At 40.4% G+C, this 23,802-nt stretch overlaps 1 protein-coding gene across 3 annotated transcripts in view; it reads left to right on the top strand.

Moving 5' to 3' along the window:
- The first annotated feature begins 5,101 nt into the window (after positions 1–5,101).
- Positions 5,102–23,802, top strand: part of TANGO2 (transport and golgi organization 2 homolog) — a 79,957-nt gene continuing 61,256 nt past the window's right edge. The window contains exon 1 of one of the 3 annotated variants that reach the window (XM_024197101.2): positions 5,102–5,170. Coding sequence is in view for 1 of the 3 variants with exons in the window: in XM_024197098.2 (XP_024052866.1) it covers positions 10,601–10,617 (17 nt within the window). In the remaining 2 variants the exon portion in view is untranslated. Of the gene's footprint in view, positions 5,171–10,563; positions 10,618–23,802 lie in introns of those variants that run through there. The other 2 variants (XM_024197100.2, XM_024197098.2) reach the window with 2 other exon arrangements.

Raw genomic sequence — 23,802 nt, 5'->3', positions numbered from 1 at the left:
CCTGATGCAAAGTCATCCTAAATTCACTTCACCCTACAAGATCTGTGATACAAGACTGTGATACAGTCCATTCGCTCCCCCAAGCCCAATGATCTGCTCACCATCTCTTCTTCTATTTCTGTCCTCAGCTTATTTTCCTTGCCTCTTCTGGCTTCACAGGATCACAAGGAAGCGGGTGTACCGAAAAACAAACAAACCCTCTTAAATAAAATACTCAGCAACTGATCGGCAGTAGATCAACCAAACCTCTTCCTCTCTCCCTTTTCATTTTCCAGAAACAGAAAATATCTCTAAGATCACCACTGCCTGCTACTCACTCATTCCCCGACCCCAGAAGAAACGCTGTAGGTGCATTCGATTTAAATTGCATTTCCTTCCATCCCCCAACTCATAAATTCCTCTCCAGAGATCACAATGGGTACGTCGGATTCAGATTCAATTCCCTTCTTACCCACCAAGCCAACGTACTAGATGCATCCGACTCGGGCTGAATTTCCTCCCTCCCACCTCCAAATTCCTCCCTCTTCATTTACAAAGGGTATTCAAGAAAACCTCTTTATCGAAAGAAGGGGAGGAAAGAGAAGGAGTGTTTAACCCTTTTTTTGCATTTACCTTTTTTGCTGCTTTTCTTTTTAAAAAACACAGTTAGGATTCCTTCTTTTTAAAAGACAAATAAACTTGCTGCCATTATCTTTCTATAGGGTCTTCCACTCCCACATCCAGGGTCTGGCGCTCTTCATCTCTCACGGAGAAACAACCTTCCTTATACTCCTCCTCAAAAGTCTACTCCCCCCCCAAAAAAAGAGGTTGAGGAATAATGTATTTTTAAAGGGGTTTTGTGCACACACACCCTTAGGGCTTACATTTAAACAGTCAACTGTAAAGTTTGTATAACGCCTAATTTCCCCACGCCGTTTTATAAAGACCCTCGATAAGATGCCCACCAGAGACGCAGTTGGATCCTGTAAGTTAGCGTGTACTGTTATTCAGCCTTCCAACTCTATTACAGGGTGGGGGCGTTAATCCTTTCTCATCAGTAAAACTTTGGTGGGGGGTAAAAATACTGAGTGATGGAAACAGGAATTCAGGTTTCCCCTCCCTCCTTTAAGGACAGCAAGGCTGGTTAGTGTGTCTGTGCTGGGAGCAGAGGAGATAGGGGTGGAAAACAGCTGAATTGTGCTCCAAATCCAGAAAATGGTCCTGCCACTGCTGCTTCTTGCCCCCTAGTTCGCAGCTGTCCGTCTGCAGTCAGCAAACAAAACGACGCAGTCCTCGCTAGCCATGGTTTTTCCCATTGGGCATCTTTGTTTTGTTAAACCCAGCAACGACTATCTCATTGGTAAAGTTCCTCTAGTCTGGTCACTGGCTGCTAGCGCAGTTTGGCATTGGACAGCATGAGTGTCCGTCAAAGTGGAATTAACCTCCCCTAGGAGTGAGAGAGAAGTTCACTGGTCCCATTCCGTTTGGGAATACATTATGATTTAATGCTTTTAATTTGTTTAATCACTTGAAATACGATGATGATTAACAAAAGATCAAAACAAAACACGGCATTAAAAATCCTTCTGAAACACCATAGATTTGCACTTTGCAGACTCTAAAGCACATGTAACAAACTGAAAAGGAAACATGACATCCGGACAGGAAGAACTTTTAGCCCCAAAGTCCAAGCAGCCAAATAAATAGGAGCCTGATCTTGCATTCAGATATCCCAAATCTGCATTGATTTCCGTGAAAGACTTGAGTGCCAAGATATAGGATTGGGTTGTGCAAGGATTTATGGCACCAGCATAATACATAAACTCAGCATCACCAAGATCAAGCATTCAAATATTTAGAGGGGCCAAAAATCAGTCTTTTAAAAATTCATCATTTTTAAACAAATTTATGATTGTTTGCCCTTTTTTTTTAAGCCTTTAAATTTCACTTATCACATCTTCAAGCTTTTCCTCAGTCTGACACCCCCTGAAAATCAGGCCCTTTTTTCCTGTTGTCAAACTGGGCAACCCAAAATGGAGGTACCCAAAATCACTAATCAGCTCTGAAAATCTCAGTCTTCTTGACAAAACCCTTGTGAGATACAACAGTGTAATTATAACTTTGCCGATGGGTAAACTTTGTAGTAAATAATGGGCGTGATTCTGTAAGAGCCCTCTGCCTGGAATTTCCCTTGGCTTCAGTAGGATTTATGTACAGAGTGCTTGTAGGATCTAGCTAACCAAACCATTAGTGTCAAGTGACATATTCAGCAGAAGCCTCACAACAGCCTATAGGCCATGTCTTCTCTAAATCACAGTTGTGTGAAACATTTCCCCTCACATTCACAATTATGTAACCCTGTTGTGGCTATAATTTTCCATATAGGCAGTTACTGTAAAATTAGGAAAGTATAATGTATTCTTTTAGCTCTTTTAATGAAACATCTAGAAATAATCAGGAAGAGCCAGTACCATGTGACCATTCAGTTCTGTAGACAATCAGCAAGTGCTTCACAGACCACCAGTGGCCTATGGCCCCCTCCCTCAGTATCTCTACCACTTCTTTCACTGAATGCACTCAAAACAAACACGTGATCAGTATCCACTTGAGAATGGACTATTGTAGTTTGGTTAGTAATAGAAGCTACATGCAGTTCCTCAAAAGATGGAGGTTAACAAAGGACATAATAGCAACTAGGGCTTTTGAGGGAGAAAAAAAAATACTATAGGCACAGGAAGTAGAAGCAGGGGATTAAATGGGCAATAGCCCCACTAAATCTAGTAGGGTGACCAGATGTCCTGATTTTATAGGGACAGTCCCAATTTTGGGGTCTTTTTCTTATATATGCTCCCATTGCCCCCCCCCCCCCGTCCTGATTTTTCACATTTGCTGTCTGGTCACCCTAAAATCTAGCTACCCCTTAATAGTCTGCTTTGGGGAAACCTCCTTAAACAAAGTCTTCAAATGCCACAGTAAAACTAATCAAATTTCTCAAACATGTAGAAAACAGGCAAATATGTGGCTTATCAGTGAAAGCCAACACAGTTATCTACATTCTCAAACCATAGAGAATTTGCCTCTTCCTCTTCTCCAGGGATGCAACTTCTACAGAAGACATGCAGAGCCTTAACATCTGAGGATTTTTAATAGGTATCAAGCAAAGAAGCATTTCTAATTTGGTTAAATACTTTCAGCAAGAAAGAACTGCTGCCCTAGATTCCTTAACTAAAAGACCTTATTAGCATCTTACAAAAACATAGTCTTATTATGGGAAGGATACCACACCAAAATGCTAAAATAGAAAAACATGACCAAACTATCACAAAGACAACATATCAAGTTTCCATGGAACACAGTTCATTCAAATTACATTCAAACCTATTCAAAGTACCATCCTTATTAAGAAACCTCCTGTCTTAAAAGACCACCTTAAAGTATCTCAGCATATTTTATTTGTCCTTTATTACAGATCCACCTCTGGTAAACAACCAATATGGTTGGTCTCTTGAGTGATAGCTTATGACATGTTTTACTGTACTCTAATCAACCGTTCTAAAGCATTTTCTAAGACATTACTTCCCAATAGAGATTTCTTCTGCTTAATGTCAAAATGATCTGCTAGATCTCCTATAAATGTGTTAAATAAAACCCAGTGGAATGCAATAGATTTTTCTAAACAATCTTTGGCCTTAATGCTGCATGCTACTGTGTAACTGCTGTCAGGCACTGTGTGCTCTCACCTCTCCTTGACTTCAAAAACTGTACAATTAACTAATCAGCTGCAGAGTCATGCAGATTGATAGACTTGTGTAATTTGCCTTATGTTAAATTTGGAATGCTGTGTTTAATAACAACTTGGAAACTCAAAACTGAAATCTATTTTTCTCTACATTTATGCATGTTGAAGTTTTATTGTGGACATCAGCCTAACATCCTGGTTTAGATCTAATAGCATGAATAGCTCTTGCTATTTTGGAAGTTCTTTTCCTTTCATAGTGCTTCATATTAAAGAATGGTTTTCATACCTTCTATATACTGGGCTTGATTTATCCTCACGGGATAGGTATTAGCCCTCAGAGAGAGCAGTCAATGTTTCTACTACTACCTTCTCCTGGAGGCTCTGCCAGAAGGCAGTTTGAATTTACAACTGAGGTTCCGCTGAAGCCATGCTACTGCCATTATCTGCCCAGAAAAGCAGGCAGAACCTAAGTGTTTAAGATCTTCCTTGAGTCACTATTTCAGTTTGGGCAGGTGAACGGCTGAGTTGACCCCATCCTTGTTTAAACCTGCAGTTCCAGGTAGAATCATGACGGGATTATCAGTTCTGGCCATGCTGCGTTTGACCATGTAACTGAGGACAAAGCCCCCTCTTTATTTCCCCATTCTGGGATAAACCGGGGTCCTGCCCAGCACCCAGCTCAAAGTAAGTTCAGGGCTCCTCAAATGTGGCTGGGGGATGCAAGGAGCCTTTCTGGCAAATGAGACTAGCTGGACCACAGCCACCCTGGCCACATGCCACTGAGGGGAGTGTGGCAGGTGTGTAGAGCCCTGAAGGGCCATATCTGCATGCTGAGGTGGCATAGAAGGGGCGTCATGCAATGGACAATCAGGCCTGGAGCGCATCACACCTGAACAAACTTCCCCGCAGTCAAAGTTAGTCAGCACAGAGAGGTGTGTGAGGTGACTCCCAGCAGCCATGCTCCATCTGCCTGTGCTTTGCAACCCCCACCCTCCCAAACAAGAGGGCACTTGAGCAGGGCTGTTGGGTTAGGGGCCACCACCCCCAGGTAACCCCTGTCCTGGGTCCATCACCAAGGCCCACAAGGGCGGGAACTGCTACGGGGAGAGGGGAGAGCCGTTGGGAGAGGAGCTGGGGGGGGGGGAGAGCTGAGGTAAGCGGAGCGGAGATTCGTGCGGGGAGGAGAGCGCACAGAACGGAAGAGCCGCACCAGGTGCGGGGAGGGGCAAGATCGAAGAGAGGAGCCGAGATTTGGAACGCCGCAGCAACCCTACTTGAGCGACACGGGAGCGAGCCAATGAGAGGTCGGGAGAAAAGAGGCTTACGCCCCAATAGCATGCGAAGAAGGCGGGGCCTATGAAGCCAATGGGTGTGTCTGTTGTTATGGTGTCGCCTTTTCCCGGAAGCGTTTAACAGTCCGACGGAGCGCTGCCGTTTTGCTCTGCGTGCTGGGTGAGTGTGAGAATGTCAGCGTCTCGCTGCTCCAGGGGGCGTGGGGAAAACCCTGGAGCTATCAGGCTGTGAGAAGAGAAGGGCCCTTGAAACTCGCCGTCCGGGGCAGCCTGTAGCGTCAGAGTTGAAGGGTAGGAGCCTGGGTCCCGTCCGTAGCGCCCTGTAGGCGCGGTCCCCAGTCACCGCAGCTTCACCCATGGGAGGGGTCCCTGGTGGCCTCCCACAAGGGTTTCAGGCTCAGAGGGGCCCTGGGGGATGTCCTGCCAATAAGACAGTGATTCTCAAACTTTTGTACTGGTGACCCCTTTCACACACCAAGCCTCTGAGTGTGACGCCCCCTCCCCCTTATAAACTAAAAAACACTTTTTAAATATATATTTAACACCATTATAAATGCTGGATACAAAGTGGGGTTTGGGGTGTAGGCTGACAGCTTGTGACCCCCCCACATAATAACCTTGTGACTTCCTGAGGGGTCCTGACTCCCACTTTGAGAACCCCTGCAAAAAGAGAAGGGTGATCTTGTGGTTAAGGTCTTGGGTGATCTGGATTCATTCCTGGCTCCACCAGTGTCTTCTTATGAGACCTTGGGCAGGTCACTTAAACTGCGCCGTGCCTCATTTCCCGGCCCATAAATGGGGCTGAGACCCTTTTCCTACCTCACAGCGGTGTTGAGGATGCAGACTGGCAACATTCATGATTTATCACAAGTCTTGTTCTGTGTTATGTAGCTCATAAAGCTCCAGCTACTGGAGTCAGGTGGTCACATGAGGATTTTTGCTTTAAAAAAAATCATTTAAGGAAGCTTGTGATTGCAGAGAAGTCTGAACTCTAACGAACTTTAATGACTCAAACACCAGAAGGCAAATAAAAAGGACCCCAAATTATGTTTTTTAAATCTCATATTTTACGTAGTCTGACTTTTTGGGGTTTGATTCATGATTTTTGAATGCTTAGGGTTGGCAGTACTAAGATTATTGAATTAACATTAAGTGAATGACATTTATCCTCTGTTGGCATATACAGTAACTCCTCACTTAACGTAGTTATGTTCCTGAAAAATGCTACTTTAAGCGTAACGATGTTAAGCAAATCCAATTTCCCCATAAGAATTAATGCAAATAGTGGGGGTTAGGTTCCAGGGAAAAATTTTCACCAGACAAAAGTCATTATATACATATACAGTATAAGTTTTAAATAATTTTAAACAATTTAATGCTGTACTCACCAATGATGATTGCACAACTTCAAACGAGTATGTTCTCTAATAGATCAGCAACCTAATAACGAAACAGTGTTAACCGGGACAACTTTAAATGAGGAGTTACTGTAATTATCTAGTTAGATGGTGTTTGAGCACAATCCTAGCTGGTATTGCTCTGGGATTGTGTCTTTTATTTTCTCTTTGTGCCATGGAGTTCAGGGATGTTTATATTTTCAAGCAAGTTGACTTGTATCACAGTGTGTCACAGGGTCTCTTTAATGCCATGTCATGACCCTTATATGGTGATTTAGTGACAGTGACAGTTTCACACCGGGTAAAGTAGTTGATAGCAAATAGTTAATGTTCAGGAGGCTTTACAGAAAGAAACACTTCCCTCCCTCCAGAAGAATAGCAATCAGTGTTGAATAGTCATTTTAGTTTCACCCACCCACAGTTATTGGAATCTTTGTAAGTACCACTATTTATTGGTTGACTGTATTGTTTGGTCAACACTTCTATAGGCATTGATGTTATTGTTTTGACAGACCATTCTATGGTTTAGAGTGAATGACAATATAATAATACCTGAGTGAATGATGGTATAATAATGTTCTGAGACATAATTATTTGCTAAGTGGTTCATTGTCCATTGATGAATCATGTTGTTTACCTTTAATAACATTTTAAACTGCTTAACAGGCATCAACATTACTTCAGTGGGGATCCACCAATATCTTTTAGCTTATTAGCTCGCATAAGTATAGTTCTGAAGTGACCCATGAGTCTTATCAGTCAATAACATTTTGGATCAAATTATTACCTCAGTTCAGCAAATGTATCCAATCATGCAGAGTCCAATTAAAATCAATTTTGTAACAGTAACCTCTGATTATTATAGATGAAAAGAATAAGGGATAAATATTTTCTTTTCAGTTTTTGATGCCCTTGAAAGCACTTCTCATAGTAAGTTTCTACTTTGGTGCATGCCCTTTCTCAGGCACTCGAGGGATGCCTGTCGGTAACAGGAGCAGCATAGCCAAAACTGAAACTAATAGGCATATTGTGCACAGAGAATCAGAATGGTGGTTCTGAGCATGTTTGGCATTGTTCTTGAGATGGCATGTACAAATGATGCTACTAAATGCCAACAGGGAGCAGAAAAACATTAATTCTAAATGTGCATGAGTAGTCAACAAATACTAATAAAATGTTGACATATGTAAGCACACAGTGAAAGAAGTAATGGATATAACAGCAAGCTTCCAAGTAAGTCTGGCTATGTAGTTGTACAGAAGTTAACAAGAGTAACTCTGGAAATGGAGTAGCAATATTATCACTCCTACCTGGAAATCTAGCATAATTACAAGATTTGTTTGCTACACAAGTAATCAGAAAAGAAAACTGTTGTCTTTGCATGAATTGTATTAGTTTATAGTTTTGATGATGACCTATTTTGATTGAATTGGACTCCAGAAAATCTATAAGATAGTATTTTCAAAATATTCAGGTTAAAAGGAAAATCTGGAGGAGAAAATGATTACAGTACACTAACTGTGATGAGCTTCGTGGGGTGACGGGGGAGGGAAGGAGAGAGGGGAGAGAGAGCCTGCCATAACCAGAGCACTGCTTTTTTGAGACAAAACCTTTCATCGGCATCACAACTGTATGTAAAAAGTAGTATTGGGGGTGGGAGGCGAATCTTAAAATTAACTAAAGGTGAGCTGCAGGTATATTACTCCTTACAGGTCGGTCGTTATTTTGAATAGCCACTTCCAAGTTTATCTAACATTGCCAATTCCAAGTGTTCAAAAATCATGAGTCAGGCCCCCAAAAAGCACCAGGAGGTTTTCTTAAATTTGTGGTATTTAAGTCAATAATAATGTTTGGGCGCTTTAATTTGCCTTTTGATTTTTGAGCCATTTGTGTACAGTTGGATTACATTTCCAAACTCTTCTCTGCAACCGTGAGGGCTAGACATTTTTTTCTAAATTGAAAACTGCAATTCTCATCTAATTATCTGAATCCAGGATCTGGGGCTTTAAGAAACAACAAATATTGAGACATGATAAAGTCATGGATTGGCAACATATTGGTCATGTCATATCTTTAGGACAGATGGCAAAAATATATTAAAGCCAGCTGCTATTCTGGCAGTATACATAGAGATAATAAGGGGAAAGTCATTTGGGCTCTCACTGAAGAAGACACAACCAGTGTGAAAGTCAATCTATTGGAGTGCTTATTAGAATCTGTAATCTTGCCCTATTAATGGTAGATAGGCAGAGGTTTGAGTTCCAGCCAAGGGCAGATTTCATGCTGTCACTTCGTTATGCTGAGTTAAAACCAACTGAACACCTACTTTTGTAAAAGCAACAGTTGATTATTTTTTAAGTAATTTTTATTATATTAGTGAATTAATACAATAAAACAGGATATTCTTCCTTTAAAATAAAAAAGCAAATAGTTTTTTCTATCTTCTAAGATGTTGGCAAACTCAGCAATGTTGGCAACCTAGATAAATACAAGTTTATGGTGAGGGTCAAAGTCTTACCAATTGACCCTTCCACCATTGACTGAGACAAAACAAATGTGGCCAAACTGCTGTATCAGAAAGCTGATAACTTTTAAAGCAGCTGTGATATAAAGGTTAAACAAAACTATTTCTGGACCTCTGCATTTCTATAGTAATGAAACTGTAAGTTACTTTTAGTTGCATTAGTGGATTTTAGAAAACTTACAGTGGCAAAACCCCAGTCTTCCTATGGATACTGTGTGCCTGAGTCTACTAGTAAAAACGATTAATGTGTGAGGATCTTAGTCACTCTCTTGAAGTAGCATGAAAGCATTTTCTAGTACTTTTATTAGGCTTTCATAGACTATAAATGCTATTGTTATGGGTCTGCTGAGAGTTATATTGGAGCATGTGGTATGAGGAACAAAGACAAATTGTCCCATTTGTATTGTCTGAAATACTAGGTACTTATTGTTTCTGCTGTCAAATACTGCAGCATAATGTAGTTAAGCCTGATAACTTCTCATTACACTCCATGTTTTGGATATATATCCTCTGTTCTGGTGTAGGGCACCTAAGAAAAACCATGTGTGTGCGCATACAAAACTTTCAAGGTTTTATCTTGTTAGCATTAAACTCAACACATTTACTAATATAGAAAGTAGGCGGCTGAACTGCTTAAGGGGCCTATCCAGGGGTACTTCTATACTTACCTCTGGGTCCGGTGATAAGCAATCGATCTTCTGGGATCGATCCCGGAAGTGCTTGCCGTCGACACTGGTACTCCTGCTCCGCGAGAGGAGTACGCGGAGTCGACGGGGGAGCCTGCCTGCCGCGTGTGGACCCGCGGTAAGTTCGAACTAAGATAGTTCGACTTCAGCTACGTGAATAACGTAGCTGAAGTTGCGTATCTTAGTTCGAAGTGGGGGGTTAGTGTGGACCAGCCCCAGGTTAAAGGATCTTCTTTGGACAGTTCCTAGTCTATGGATGTGCTATTGCCTTCTTGTACTCCATGAGCAGAGCATGCTACTGATTCTGAGGGGTTGGGGAGCATACCCTTGACACTGTCTGTGGAATACAACATAATTTAGACACTTCATCTGAGAATCTTGTGTTGTTTTACAAAGATTGGGTATGTATTAGAAGTCATCTTCAGTTTACAGAGAAAGAAATTGATGTACAGAGCAGTTAAAATATGTCTAATTAACCTAATTTGGAAATATAATCTAGGCCTCTGCTCTAACCACTAGATAAATGCCTCACTAAGCATCATGCAGCCCCCTATGATCATTCCCTTCCCTTTGCTAGATTAACTTTACTGGCAATCAGGATTATGGATCTGATGTTGACTGGGATGTGTCAGTGAATTTACTAAGTAATTAGTGATCTATTTCTTTTTTTAATCCGTAAAATGTACTATGGGGCTGTTTCTCTTTTGTCTGATATGTAACTGGAGGGAGAAATCTTTAAGGATTCATTTCCCAAAACAAGCACCTTCAGCTGATTTCTATTCTTCAAGGAGGAAGAAAACAAAGGAGTGGAATAAACTGAAAATTAAACAATCAGTCGCGCCAAAAGGAGTGGCAAAAAATCTGGTGAAGGAGATTGCAGCTCTCCAGAAACACAAGGTTGATCAGTGGAGGAGGATTGGCAGCATTCCTGAGAAATGGGAGCAAGCAAACTTTCCCCCATCCTTTGGCTGCCAATTTGTTAAATGCTTTGTGCCTACAGGTCAGGTTTGTTGCGCTTTGCCTTCTTGGAGTGGGGGAGAGGCAGTATGCTGTGGATTTACCCCTGTAGGATAGGTGTCCCAGAGGGATCAATTGATAGGCTGAAGATGGAAAGTATTAATGTTTACATCTTGTAAAGGAGCTCTACACACACAGTCTTGTCAGTGGCAGTCTCTTGCTTTGTGCAGCTAATTTGGTCTTCAGTGGAGGGCTGACTTTTTCCCCTGTTTTCATAAAATTGTGAAGGAGCCAACCGCTGTATTTTTCCAACTCTTGAGCAATCTGGAAGCCTGCTGATGTGATTTCTGTTCTTGTATTTTTTTGTTTTTTTCCACTTTCTGGCTGACTCCTGCAAGCAGGGAACTTGCAAAATAAAAACCAGTGGTCAACAACACATTCTCTCATGGAATAGACATTCTGTTTCCTTGGTAACAAGGCATCCAATAACTAAGCTCACTATTGGAAAATATAATCCCAACTATACGTATAAAATGATGGGGTCTAAATTAGCTGTTACCACTCAAGAAAGAGATCTTAGAGTCATTGTGGATAGTTCTCTGAAAACATCCACTCACTGTGAAGCGGCAGTCAAAAAAACTAACAGAATGTTGGGAATCATTAAGGGATATATAATAAGATAGAAAATATCATATTGCCTCTATATGAATCCATGGTACGCCCACATCTTGAATGCTGCGTGCAGATGTGATCACCCCATCTCAAAAAAAAAAAAATATTGGAATTGGAAAAGGTTCAGAAAAGGACAACAAAAATGATTAGGGATATGGAACGCTTTGGATATGAGGAGAATAATAAGACTGTGACTTTTCAGCTTGGAAAAGAGACAACTAAAGGGGAGGATACGATAGAGGTCTATAAAATCATGACTGGTTTGGAGAAAGTAAATAAGGAAGTGTTGTTTACTCCTTCTCATAATACAGGAACTGGGGAGCGGGGGGAGGCAAATAAAATTAATAGGCAGCAGGTTTAAAACAAACAAAAGGAAGTATTTTTTCACACAACGCACAGTCTGTGGAACTCCTTGGCAGGGGATGTTGTGAAGGCCAAGACTATAACAGGGTTCAAAAAAGAACTAGATAAGTTCCTGGAGGATAGGTCCATCAGTGGCTATTAGCCGGGATGGGCAGGAATAGTGTCCCTAGCCTCTGTTTGCCAGAAGCTGGGAATGGGTGACAGGTGGTGGATCACTTGATGATTACCTGTTCTGCTCCTTCCCTCTGGGACACCTGTCATTGGCCACTGTCAGAAGACAGGATACTGGGCTAGATGAACCTTTGGTCTGACCCAGTATGGCCGTTCTTATAGTTGTTCTTTATTAAATATCTTCAGTTACTTAAACAAATTGATTAAGAAATTATATTTAGTTTAATGATTTGAGATGTACCTAAATAAGACACCCGCTGAGATCTGAACACTTGCAAACTTGGGGGAATTTAGGCCTTCTCCACGGAAATCTGTACAATAAACTGGATTGTTTCCAGTATTCTCTCCATCATGTAAATGAAGATGTTGAGATGGTCAAATGCTCTGTGATAGGAAATACAATGAGGTTGTGAGAGGCCTGATGCAGGTTGCTTCAATTGAAGACAAGCTGAGGGAGGCTAGGCTATTGTGCTATGGGCATATCCAATAGAGATCTGAAAACTATATTAGTAGGATGGCTCTTGAAATGATCATGGATGGAAGGAGACCGAAGACTCAGTATGTGGACTGGACGTGAGCCGATCTCCGAGAGATCAATCTGCATAACAATCTGGCATATGATCATGTGTTTTAGAAGAAGGCTATAAAAGTTGCTGATCCAGAATAGGAAAGTGACAAGAAAGAAGAAGAAACTGGATTGTTTCCCATGATCTTAGTTCAGTGGCTTTCCAACTTTCATTTTTCAGACCACTTTTTAGATGTTCATTTAGGGAACCACCTCCTTTCACACCAAACCCAAGTCCCTCACTGCTTGGTTTCACAAACAGTTTAATGCTTGTGAACTGCTGTGTAGTTCTCCATAAATTACAGGTGATCATTGACAACCACTTCTCTTACTGTTTGGCGTATTTCTGGACAGAATGGTATTTTGTAATGGGACAATTTCTTCCAAAATACTGGACTGGAACACCTGGCTTTCCCTTATCTGTTACTAATGAACTTTGTTCCTTTGAAAACCTGACTATTCTAAATGGAAAACCTCATTCTGTTCCTAGTTAGATTCAGTGCTTTTTGCATATTGCTGTAAATGACAGGTTTTGCCAAGTAATTGGTCTCTAAGTATTTTGACACATTACCTAAACAATACCTAGATGGATGTCACATTCTCCAGAGTTTAGAATAGAGGAATAAGATCAACTCTCGGATACCTACTTGTCTACAGTAGAGTTCTCACTGTTGCTATCACCAATGTAGTTGCACTGGTGGGAAGTATAATGAAAAAAACAATATAGACACATACATCCTTCGTTTTGCTTCACTCCTACTCCCCCAAGGCATGTAATTTGATCTGTGCATCCTTTATTCCAGCTGGAAAATAGGGTGAAAAGCAGGAACTTTAGGGAAATCTGGGTTGTGACTATGAACTGAGCTTTTCTTGGTAAATGTCTAAAATATCAAATGTGAATATCTTATCTTGCTTTGTCTTTATACATAGCATTAAAATATTTTCATTGTTACCCTTATATAAAGTAACCAATGTTGTGATTTAATTTGAAAACAATATTTATGAAGAGTTGCTTTTTACTTGCATAATGCTAGTGCTAAAATCAATGTATATTGTTTAAATTAGTTTAATTTACTATTATCAGTGATTTAAAATGTTCTACCTCAGCGATAAGCTATCCTTTTCTTTTAACTCTTGACTTAAAGGAGAATTTGGGTGAATTTTTTTAATCAATATTTCTAGGCAAATGATTGACAAATGCCAGAAAAGGTAGTACAAGCAAATTGGTCTGTGTGCCCCAGTTTGTAAGTCTTAGATGGCTGAACTTTTCTCCTTTTTCTTATTGGGAAAAGATTGCTTTAAAAAACACACACCCAAGTGGTGTATAGAATATGGCTGAAAACTGAGACTACTGTCAAAGTAGGTCAGAGAGCTCACCTGCCAAGGTTGACACTTTTTTTCTTTATATTTCCACTCTTTTAAAAGAAGTTACTGAAGACATTAGGATTACAGAGGGGCAGTAAAGTAGAAGATCCTGTAAACCCTTCAAAAATGAGCTGCGTTTGAAAATGGTGCTCAAACGTGTTTGTTTTCTATACTGAATTTGAACATGTTAAGATGGTCTCTATAGACCCCCCAGCACATTCTGTTCAATCAACTGCCTCTTGAGATGGGAGAAATATTTTCAGACGCAGCTTATTTGCTTTACCATGGTGCCATCATATTTCTGTGGCTTAAAGCATAGTTTTTTGTTGTTGTTGGTTTTTATAAAAACAGCTCAGATCTATCTTGTCCAGTTTGTCTCTGTACAAACCACTGGGCTCTAGCCAAATGCAATTGAAACTGCTGTCAGATAGCTGCACAAAAGGAATACATGCTACATGAGAAGAATGCAAAGGGGAATTATTGAAATGGCTCAAACATAAGGCAGCTGTGAGAAGGGCTTCCTTGGTTGAAAGTGAATAAATGTTTTTGAATCTTTGACTTGTCAAATAGAACATACTTTCATAGTGTCTGAATTACATTTCAATGTGCATTCTCACTCACTCCACCAAGAATGGCACTGATTCTTCCTTGGCCTAGTGATATAGTGGTCAGTTGAGGCAAATTCAGTGAGTAAAATAGAGTATGTATTTATTGTTGTGGCACATAAAACTATCAGAATCTAGTGACTAATGAGTTTTAGCTGTGCATTAGTATGTAGCGTAAAGAACAGTTTCAGATCAGTTGTGTAGTAGTTGACATGGCAATGGTAACTGATGTTATTTATGATGGTTTATTTACAAAAACAAAATGCATAACATGGCTTCATATTTCAGACATTTCTATTAACAGTTCTTCAGAGCAAGATGGGTATACATCAAATTTGTGAGCTAATTGTTCCTAATCAGCCAAATGGTGCTAAACCAAATGAAAAGAGAATACATATATTGTGCATTTACCTTTTAAGTGCGCCCCTCCTCCCGTACACACACCCTGTCTTTGCAGACACCAGATCATGCATTTTAACAGACCCCTTATAATAGAACAGCACACTATGCTGTCAGACTGTCATCAGTCATCATCACAGAGTAATAATTAGCATAAGAATGCCAGTTACCTGCATTGTCACTCTAGTGTCACTTTCAGAATCAGCAGTGCATTTTGAAGCAGAATACTTAATTGCAGAATATTTGCAACTCTTGTTTCAGACTGGCTGTTTTTGTCTGTTAGTAATAACCGAGTTCAGTGGTAGAATAAAATTCCATTGCAGCAGTAAAAGGCTTTTGCTATCACTTTGACCTTTGACCCTATCTTTCCTTTTGCTCACTAAAGATAGTGAGATTAGAGCTAAATAAACTCATTCACCCTTTATTTACACTGAAGACCTTGAAGGGACATTTTCAACTTTTTAATATTCATTCATTCTCTAGCAATAATGGGCCTTGTCATATTAAACACATCAAACAGCGCAAATACTTAGGATTTTTGTTAGAAGAGAATATGTTAGCCTCATCTTTATATCTTTATTGTGGTTAACCTTTTCCCATTAAGTTCTCCCCACAAACTGGAGAATGATTTTTGCTGCACAGTGAGGCATCAGTTTCATGTTTTCCTTTATTTTTGAGTGAAGCTGGGAAATATGCTTCTGGGTGGCCTTACAATTTGTAGTGCTTGCTGTGGGATCTGGTTGCAAGTATCTTCCTGTTCTGGTCCCACTGCTGGAGGAAAAGATCTATAGAAGATAATGTGGTAGCACACCAGACAGGGAGCTAAGAACCCCCGAGTTCTAATGCCAGCTTCATCAGACTTGTGACCATGCACAGTCAGTTTTTCATGTGTCTTCTGACTTTTGGGTAGCCACCTTGGGACACTTTGGGCTATCTAACTTCTCAATGGAATCTTACTCAGCATTTCTGTTCCCTGCATATATGTAGTCTCATTCTTTTCACTAAGTACAGCAGATAAGATTTCCGCCCCCTCCCCCCACTGTCTTAAATTACAAACTAGCTTCCAGTCGAGGTGGCAGGTCTGTGATGGGATAGCTAGTGGAATGGTGATACCACAAGAGACTAAATACTAAGAAATTGAGAGAGGAAGCAGCAGTAGTCTGGTTTAAAACTTTTTGTTTAACTTCAGTGACCAATATGTTGGCAAAATAAAAAAGCAGATGGCTATTGGTGAAGTTACAGAAATATACAGCAATGAAAGGTACTAAACACTAACCCAGTCAGATAGTACAAAATCTTTGTTACATAGAATTAAGCCTAGGATCTATTTTTAAGAGATCGTCAGTTCCCATATGGCAGAATGAAAGTTTGCTTTCTTAATCTAAAAAAGTGGCTGCTATAACTTAGACAAGTCCCTCCTCACTTACAGGGAACAATTTTCTTAATTCCATTAAAATCCTGTCTATTACTTTACTTCATATAACATCCAGAACTTACTAGTAGCTATAAAAATATAGACCAGAACTCAGCCCTAAAATGCTTACAGGTGAGGAGGCCCAACCTGTGTCGTCTGCTGAAACCAGTTTTATCATCTGTGCCTCATCCCCACTCCAAACAGGTATAGGCAATCTCCTGTCTTAGTACACACTTCCAGTATCTATTGTACATCACTGTAAAATCTCCCAATAAACATGATTAAAGTATATGTGGGGCAGGTGCCTGGTCAAGCTGAGTTGGAAGGTTGCAGAGCAGTAATATATCAAGATCATTCATACTACCTCTTAATATAATAATTCATGCATCTTGATATAGCTGTGTGTCAGACTGGAATTCATTGCTTACCAAAACTGTTATAATTCATCCTGAAAGCAATACCTCAACTTCTCTTTCCTGCTATTTAGAACTCCCTCCCCTTACACCATTTGCCTGATGAAAGTCACATTCCTTAACTGAGTTGCTTTTCAAGGCTCTCAGCCACACATCTCAACTCTGTAGTTCTGTATTGAAACTTGAGTATTGATTCCTTATTTTCATATCCTATGCTTCCATAATTGTCTTGTAACTTTAGTTCAAAGCCCTTAAATGTTTTATTGATAAGAAGCTTGTGGTCTGGATTGTGTTTAATTGATATCTGAAATTATTTTGAGCAAATAAACCTATATATCTATTTTTCCCCCCCCCCCACAGGCTCTTTGGGTGTGTCTACACAGCAAAGAAAAACTCACGGTTAGCCCATGCCAGTTGACTCAGGTTCGTGGGGCTCGGGCTGCGGGGTTGTTTCACTGCTGTGTAGACTTCCGGGCTCAGGCTGGAGCCCAAGCAGGGTCTTAGAGCTTGGGCTGGAGCCCAAGCCCATTTTTTCTCTGATAGACATACCCTTTGTGCCTGAAGAAGTAATTTAGAGAGCTAAAACACTTTGTAGGCTAGATCTCTTGATTTGGCCTCTTAAATGGATCCCAGAGGAACATAAAAAGCCCATCTAAATTTGTAAAAATAAATGCAAGTAATATAAGTACTAAACTAATGGGTCACACCAATTCTGTGCCTCCAAGATCTGGAAAACACAGTGAATATTTCTGTTTCATTGCCCTGCTTGCAAGAACAGAACAAATAAGACTGGGTGTCTCAGAGGGAATCAGTATTGGGGAAACGGTGATTTCATCTTCAGATAGTGACATAGCAAGTAGATTCAAGCCCATGCAGATCAGTGTGTCATTACCCATGCTGGGTTAGGAGGAGGTGTAGCTGAGCAGACCCAGAGCCTGTTGCAGTGCAAATGATGGCAGTAACATTTCAGACATGGCTCTGCTGCAACCTGTGGAGGATTCTTTTCTGACTTCCCCACCCCTCCTCCTTGATTGCTGCAGAAACTCCTCCCACAAGTTTGTTAACTTGAATGTGACAAAAGAAAATGGATAAGGCCCTTACCTGAACATCTAGAACTGGAATAACTTCCCTGGAGTTCAGTTCGTGGAGAGACAAAGGGTATGTCTCTTGAGATTGGGAGGAAATGTACTCTAATTCACTGAATGGTAGAAGGTGGGTGGATTTGGGATTCCCTAAAAGGTGTTTTGACAAGTTGGATGACCAGTTGATATTGTATCTCCTTGTGGCTGCCTGAGAAAGTATGTTGAGCCTTTGGGGGCTTTCCTCAAGACATTTGGAGAAAAACGTTCTAGTATTAAGATTAATGAGCATATTTGTTTAATCAGAGTTCTTTGGATTTTCTTCTGTACGTTAAGAAAAATTAGTTCCTCTATCTCCAGAATTTCCTGTTCTGTTTACACCTGTACATTCTCTGAAAGAACTTGAGTCTGCTAAAAGAATAGTATCTTGAGGAGTGAAGCAACCTAATGTAACAGTCCTCAAAACATGCTGCTACAATATAGAGAGCTCAGGGAAACTACCCTTCATCTTTCCTCTCTAGAAGCATCCTCCCTTCCCCCCCCCCCCATTCCCATGTTACAGCTGGACTTTTAGCATTCACAAGATATCATACAAAAATGAATTGGAAAATACAATTCTTTAATACATGAGAATCCTGATAATTTATGAAAAATGTGTTTGCATAAAGCAACATGAATTCTTAAAGATTACAAGCAGTGAAATGTGTAGTGACATCAGTAAACAATGCAATTGCATCCCCTGTCTGTGATCACATTATGATGTAATTGCCAACATGGATAACTTTCTATCTAAATATGATTAGGTTCTATTTGTAATAGTAGACTTGTTTTTTGAAATAACAGATGTTCAGCTAGGGCAAAAAGAACGAGGCGTACCTGTGGCACTTTAGAGACTAACAAATTTATTTGGGCATAAGCTTTCGTGGGCTAAAACCCACTTCATCGGATGCATGCAGTGGAAAATACAGTAGGAAGTTACATATACACAGAGAACATGAAAAAATGGGTGCTGCCATACCAACTCTAACGAGACTAATCAATTAAGGTGGGCTATTATCAGCAGGAGAAAAAAAACTTTTGAAATGATATACAAGATGGCCCATTTCAAACAGTTGACAAGAAGGTGTGAGTAACAGTAGGGGAAAAATTAGCATGGGGAAATAGTTTTTACTTTGTGTAATGACCCATCCACTCCCAGTCTTTATTCAAGCCTAATTTAATGGTGTCCAGTTTGCAAATTAATTCCAGTTCTTCAGTTCTCATTGGAGTCTGTTTTTGAAGGTTTTTTTGTTGAAGAATTGTGACTTTTAGGTCTGTAATTGAGTGACCAGGGAGGTTGAAGTGTTCTCCAACTGGTTTTTGAATGTTATAATTCTTGACGTCTGACTTATGTCCATTTATTCTTTTGCGTAGAGACTGTCCGGTTTGGCCAATGTACATGGCAGAGGGGCATTGCTGGCACACAATGGCATATATCACATTGGTAGATGTGCAGGTGAATGAGCCTCTGATGGTGTGGCTGATGTGATTAGGTCCTATGATGGTGTCCCTTGAATAGATATGTGGACAGAGTTGGCAATGGGCTTTGTTGCAAGGATAGGTTCCTGGATTAGTGTTTTTGTTGTGTGCTGTGTGGTTGCTGGCAAGTATTTGCTTCAGGTTGGGGGGCTGTCTGTAAGCGAGGACTGGCCTGTCTCCCAAGATCTGTGAGAGTGAGGGTTTGTTTTCCAGGATAGGTTGTAGATCCTTGATGATGCGCTGGAGAGGTTTTAGTTGGGGGCTGAAGGTGACAGCTAGTGGCGTTCTGTTACTTTCTTTGTTGGGCCTGTCCTGGAGTAGGTGACTTCTGGGTGACAATCTGTTTCTTCACTTCAGCAGGTGGGTATTGTAGTTTTAAGAACGCTTGATAGAGGTCGTGTAGGTGTTTGTCTGAGGGATTGGAGCAAATGCAGTTGTATCTTACAGCTTGGCTGTAGACAATGGATCGTGTGACGTGTTCTGGATGAAAGCTGGAGGCATGTAGGGAAGTATAGCGGTCAGTAGGTTTCCGGTATAGGGTGGTGTTTATGGGATTATCGCTTATTAGCACTGTAGTGTCCAGGAAGTGGATCTCTTGTGTGGACTGGTCCAGGCTGAGGTTGATGGTGGGATGGAAATTGTTGAAATCATGGTGGAATTCCTCAAGGGCTTCTTTTCCATGGGTCCAGATGATGAAGATGTCCACAATGTAGCGCAAGTAGAGAAGGGGCATTAGGGGACGAGAGCTGAGGAAGCGTTCTTCTAAGTCAGCCATAAAAATATTGGCATACTGTGGGGCCATGCGGGTACCCATAGCAGTGCTGCTGACTTGAAGGTATACATTGTCCCCAAATGTGAAATAGTTGTGGGTGAGGACAAAGTCACAAAGTTCAGCCACCAGGTTTGCTGTGACATTATCAGGGTTACTGTTCCTGACGGCTTGTAGTCCATCTTTGTGTGGAACGTTGGTGTAGAGGGCTTCTACATCCATAGTGGCCAGGATGGTGTTTTCTGGAAGATCACCAATGGATTGTAGTTTCCTCAGGAAGTCAGTGGTGTCTCGAAGATAGCTAGGAGTGCAGGTAGCGTAGGGCCTATGGAGAGAGTCTACATAGCCAGACAATCAGAACTGGAATTAATTTGCAAACTGGATACTATTTCCCCATGCTAATTTTTCCCCTGCTGTTACTCACACCTTCTTGTCAACTGTTTGTTTGATATGGGCCATCCTGATTTATCACTACAGTTTTTTTTCTCCTGCTGATAATAGCCCACCTTAATTGATTAGTCTTGTTAGAGTTGGTATGGCAACACCCATTTTTTCATGTTTTCTGTGTGTATATATATCTTCCTACTGTATTTTCCACTGCATGCATCCGATGAAGTGGGGTTTAGCTCATGAAAGCTTATGCTCAAATAAATTTGTTAGTCTCTAAGGTGCCACAAGTACTCCTCCTACTTTTTGCTGATACAGACTAACATGGCTACCACTCTGAAACCAGCTAGGGCAGTAACTGATCTATAGTGGTACTTCAGGATATGCATATTGCAAGATGTGCAATTGAAGACCATCGTAAGGTAGAATGTTATATAGAAAAGTTCATTTTTCAAATGTAACTTAAATTTCTTATCTGTTTTAGTAAGTGGTATGTTTATATATTTTTTTAAAAAAGCACTTCCAAAAAAGTGTGTAAATTTGTGGGTTTTGGTAAATTTGATATTTTAGGCATGTAAGTAGTCCTATTGATGTCATAGTTAGTGTTCACAGGGTTGTTCCTATTAATCTTAAAAACATTTGTAGAAAGCTGTAACTGTCACACATTTAGATGAGACCCCACTGTGTTTATTTAAATGTACAAATTTGGATAATTAGATTCCCCCCCCCCATTTTGTTTACAATATCAGACCAACTATGTAAATATCTAGCTTTTTTAAATTTCTGCTTAGACCTTTTGCCCACATCCTCTTTTGTTCCTCAGTAAACAACCAGACTTTCTTCAGACAATAAAATATTTGATTCTTAGACACAAGACACCCAGTTCCTCTGTGCCATAGTCTGACTGTCTCTGTGCTAGTTGCAACTTCCACTTTGCTTGGAGTCAAGCAGGTCACTTCTTGTCCAGCGCTAATGACCTGAATCTGAATTGTGACCTGAGTCACAAGTTGGTAAGTAAGGCACCATTAGGCTTGGATGATATTATATTTTGATAGTTCTGTTTAGGGCGACCAGACAGCAAATGTGAAAAATAGGGATGGGGATAGGGGGGTAATAGGAGCCTATATAAGAAAAAGACCCAAAAATCGGGACATCTGGTCACCCTAGTTCTGTTTGTGAAATTTTCCCTCATGAACTAGGTTAATCTTGAGTCAGTCAGCTGCCTTATCCACTAACTGCCCTTCCCCCAACTATTTGTTCAGAAAAAGCTGTATGTTGTAATGTCTTGAGTGTCATAACAGTATGTGTATTAACTGCTGTTAAAGAGCAGTAAAAATGCTTTAAAAACTAAACTATAAAACTGATACCATTTGCATCAGAGTTCAAACGTCCCCTATTAAGCCTGTTCAGTCTAGTTCCTGTATGTATGAAAAGATTTCCAAATACCTTCAGCATTGCCTCTCTACTTCAAAATCTGATCTCCCTGAACTGTTATGTCCATTTCAGTTACTTTAAAATCACTTCTGATCAGAGTGGGTGGCCTGGATTAGTGGTGTCTCTGGAATTACAGGTGGCATCACTGCAGTTGAAGGGTCCATCATGAGTTCCTACCCTTCTCTAGATTGTGTTACTGTAAAAGGTAAGGAGGTCAGTATTATAACATCCATATTAGCTTCCTTCAACATCATTTTTTGTAGTTTAATGCCATCAGCCATAATGGTTGCTATATTATATGGAGGGAGGTCACTCTCTCGCGAATCAAGGATTGACATGAGACTGACCAGAAGGACAGGCCCAGCAAGAGGACCTGAAGTACTTGCAGACTTGACAAGGTCTTCCTATGGAAGATGGCTGGGTGACACCTGGCAAGTTACACTCACATGCAAGCTAGACTTGCATATTGTTCTTAAGATGTTTTCTCTAGTGCTTTTGTTGTGAATAAATAATACTTTGCTTTATGAATGCTGGCTGGTCACTGGTTAACCCTCTCACTGCCCCTGACACAACAGAACTGGTGCTGAACTAAAGTCAGAGTAGCTAAGGTGATCACAGTGAATTGCAGGAGGAATTGCAGCTAAATCCTTTGTTTTGGGTGGGAGAGTCACCAGACTGCTAGAAGCCTGAGATTTAAATGGGGTGCCCTCCAGGAAGCCACAAAGAGGTTAAAGATGTAGTTTTCTTGGGCACTGCAACAATGAGTAACTTTTACTTTCTGAAGTCGTTACTTTTATTCTAGTTGTTTTTCTGCGGCATGCTACTACAGTGTTGAACTTCATTTTAATCCAGCAGTCTTTGGTTAAATTTTTAAAATAACATTTATATGAATTATTTTTTAAACCCACTCTTTCTACTTAAATTTTGGGTCTAAATTGTCCAGCATGATGTGTAGCAAATGTATTATGAATTCTGACCAAAGAAAATACTAAAATTCTTCAGTTGCATTTTGCACTGAATTTATTTTTTAAAGGAATAAGTCTCCTCACTGCACTGAGGAGGAACTGGACTTCAATTGTTGTGGTTTCAAAAGTGTTCTTGATTTTAAAACTTTATTTTTACATCCATAGCTGTCTAGGTAATGAAAGAAAAATAACTATGTAGGACCTACAGAAGTTTATGCTGCTCTGTTTCAGAGCCAGCAAGATGTAGCCCAAGTTAACAGACTTTCTGTTTTAGGAGTTTGGTATCAATTGTTCACAAAAGCAGCAAGTAAAAGTCCTGTTAATTTCAAACTCCATTAGAAACAGGGTTGGGGTGAGTGAGTGAGAGACTTCTGTCAAATGAGCAAAGTTAATATGGTAAACAATTTACATCTTTTAGAAAGGTATTTAAGTGAAGAGTTGAAAAATGATGGCCCTTTAAATAACTATAAAATGCATTACAAAAACTACAAGGAGAAAACCTACTCTCTCGCTGCTATTTAAAGATCAAGATTTGTTTCATGCCATTCATTTTTATGTGAGTCTTGTGTTGGGCAGTGGCTTGGTACGAACAGCTAGATGTTCTTATAATGTAACAGAATTTACTGTTTTATTGATCAAAATCAACTTTGCAAATCAGTTAATGGAGAGACTGAAGCCTCTTTATAAAATAAAGAGTAGTTATGAACAATCGACTGTCAATAGGCTTGTTGATTGACTAATCCAAATAATGAGCTGGCAGGCACCGAATGAAAACTCTGACAATTATTGCTCTTGCTGCTGGTGGAAATCTGACAGCAGTCTGTTTTAAAGTATACCCCTTGCCTTCCCTGAGTGGGCTTCCCCATTCTTCCAAAACAAGTCCCTGGGATCCCTGCCAGTTTCCCCCTATATTCTAACTCACCTGCTACCACATATGGACTACTCTTCATCTGAGGACTGGAAGGGATTTCCTTCGGAGTCATCAATACTGCTCCTCAAATTAGCTGGCATATTTTGGTATAGAAGAATGCTAGTCTCATAGACTCACACCAGTTAAAGCGGAAAAAGGACTGATGCCATCATTCTTCTAGCTTGGAGCAGGGATCAGA

Source organism: Terrapene carolina, unplaced genomic scaffold (genome assembly GCF_002925995.2).
Source record: "Terrapene carolina triunguis isolate 2854851 unplaced genomic scaffold, T_m_triunguis-2.0 Scaffold234, whole genome shotgun sequence".
NCBI classification, from domain to species: Eukaryota; Metazoa; Chordata; order Testudines; family Emydidae; genus Terrapene; species Terrapene triunguis.
Note: the sequence above shows the minus strand (reverse complement) of the source record. Positions and strands in the feature narration are given on the sequence as shown.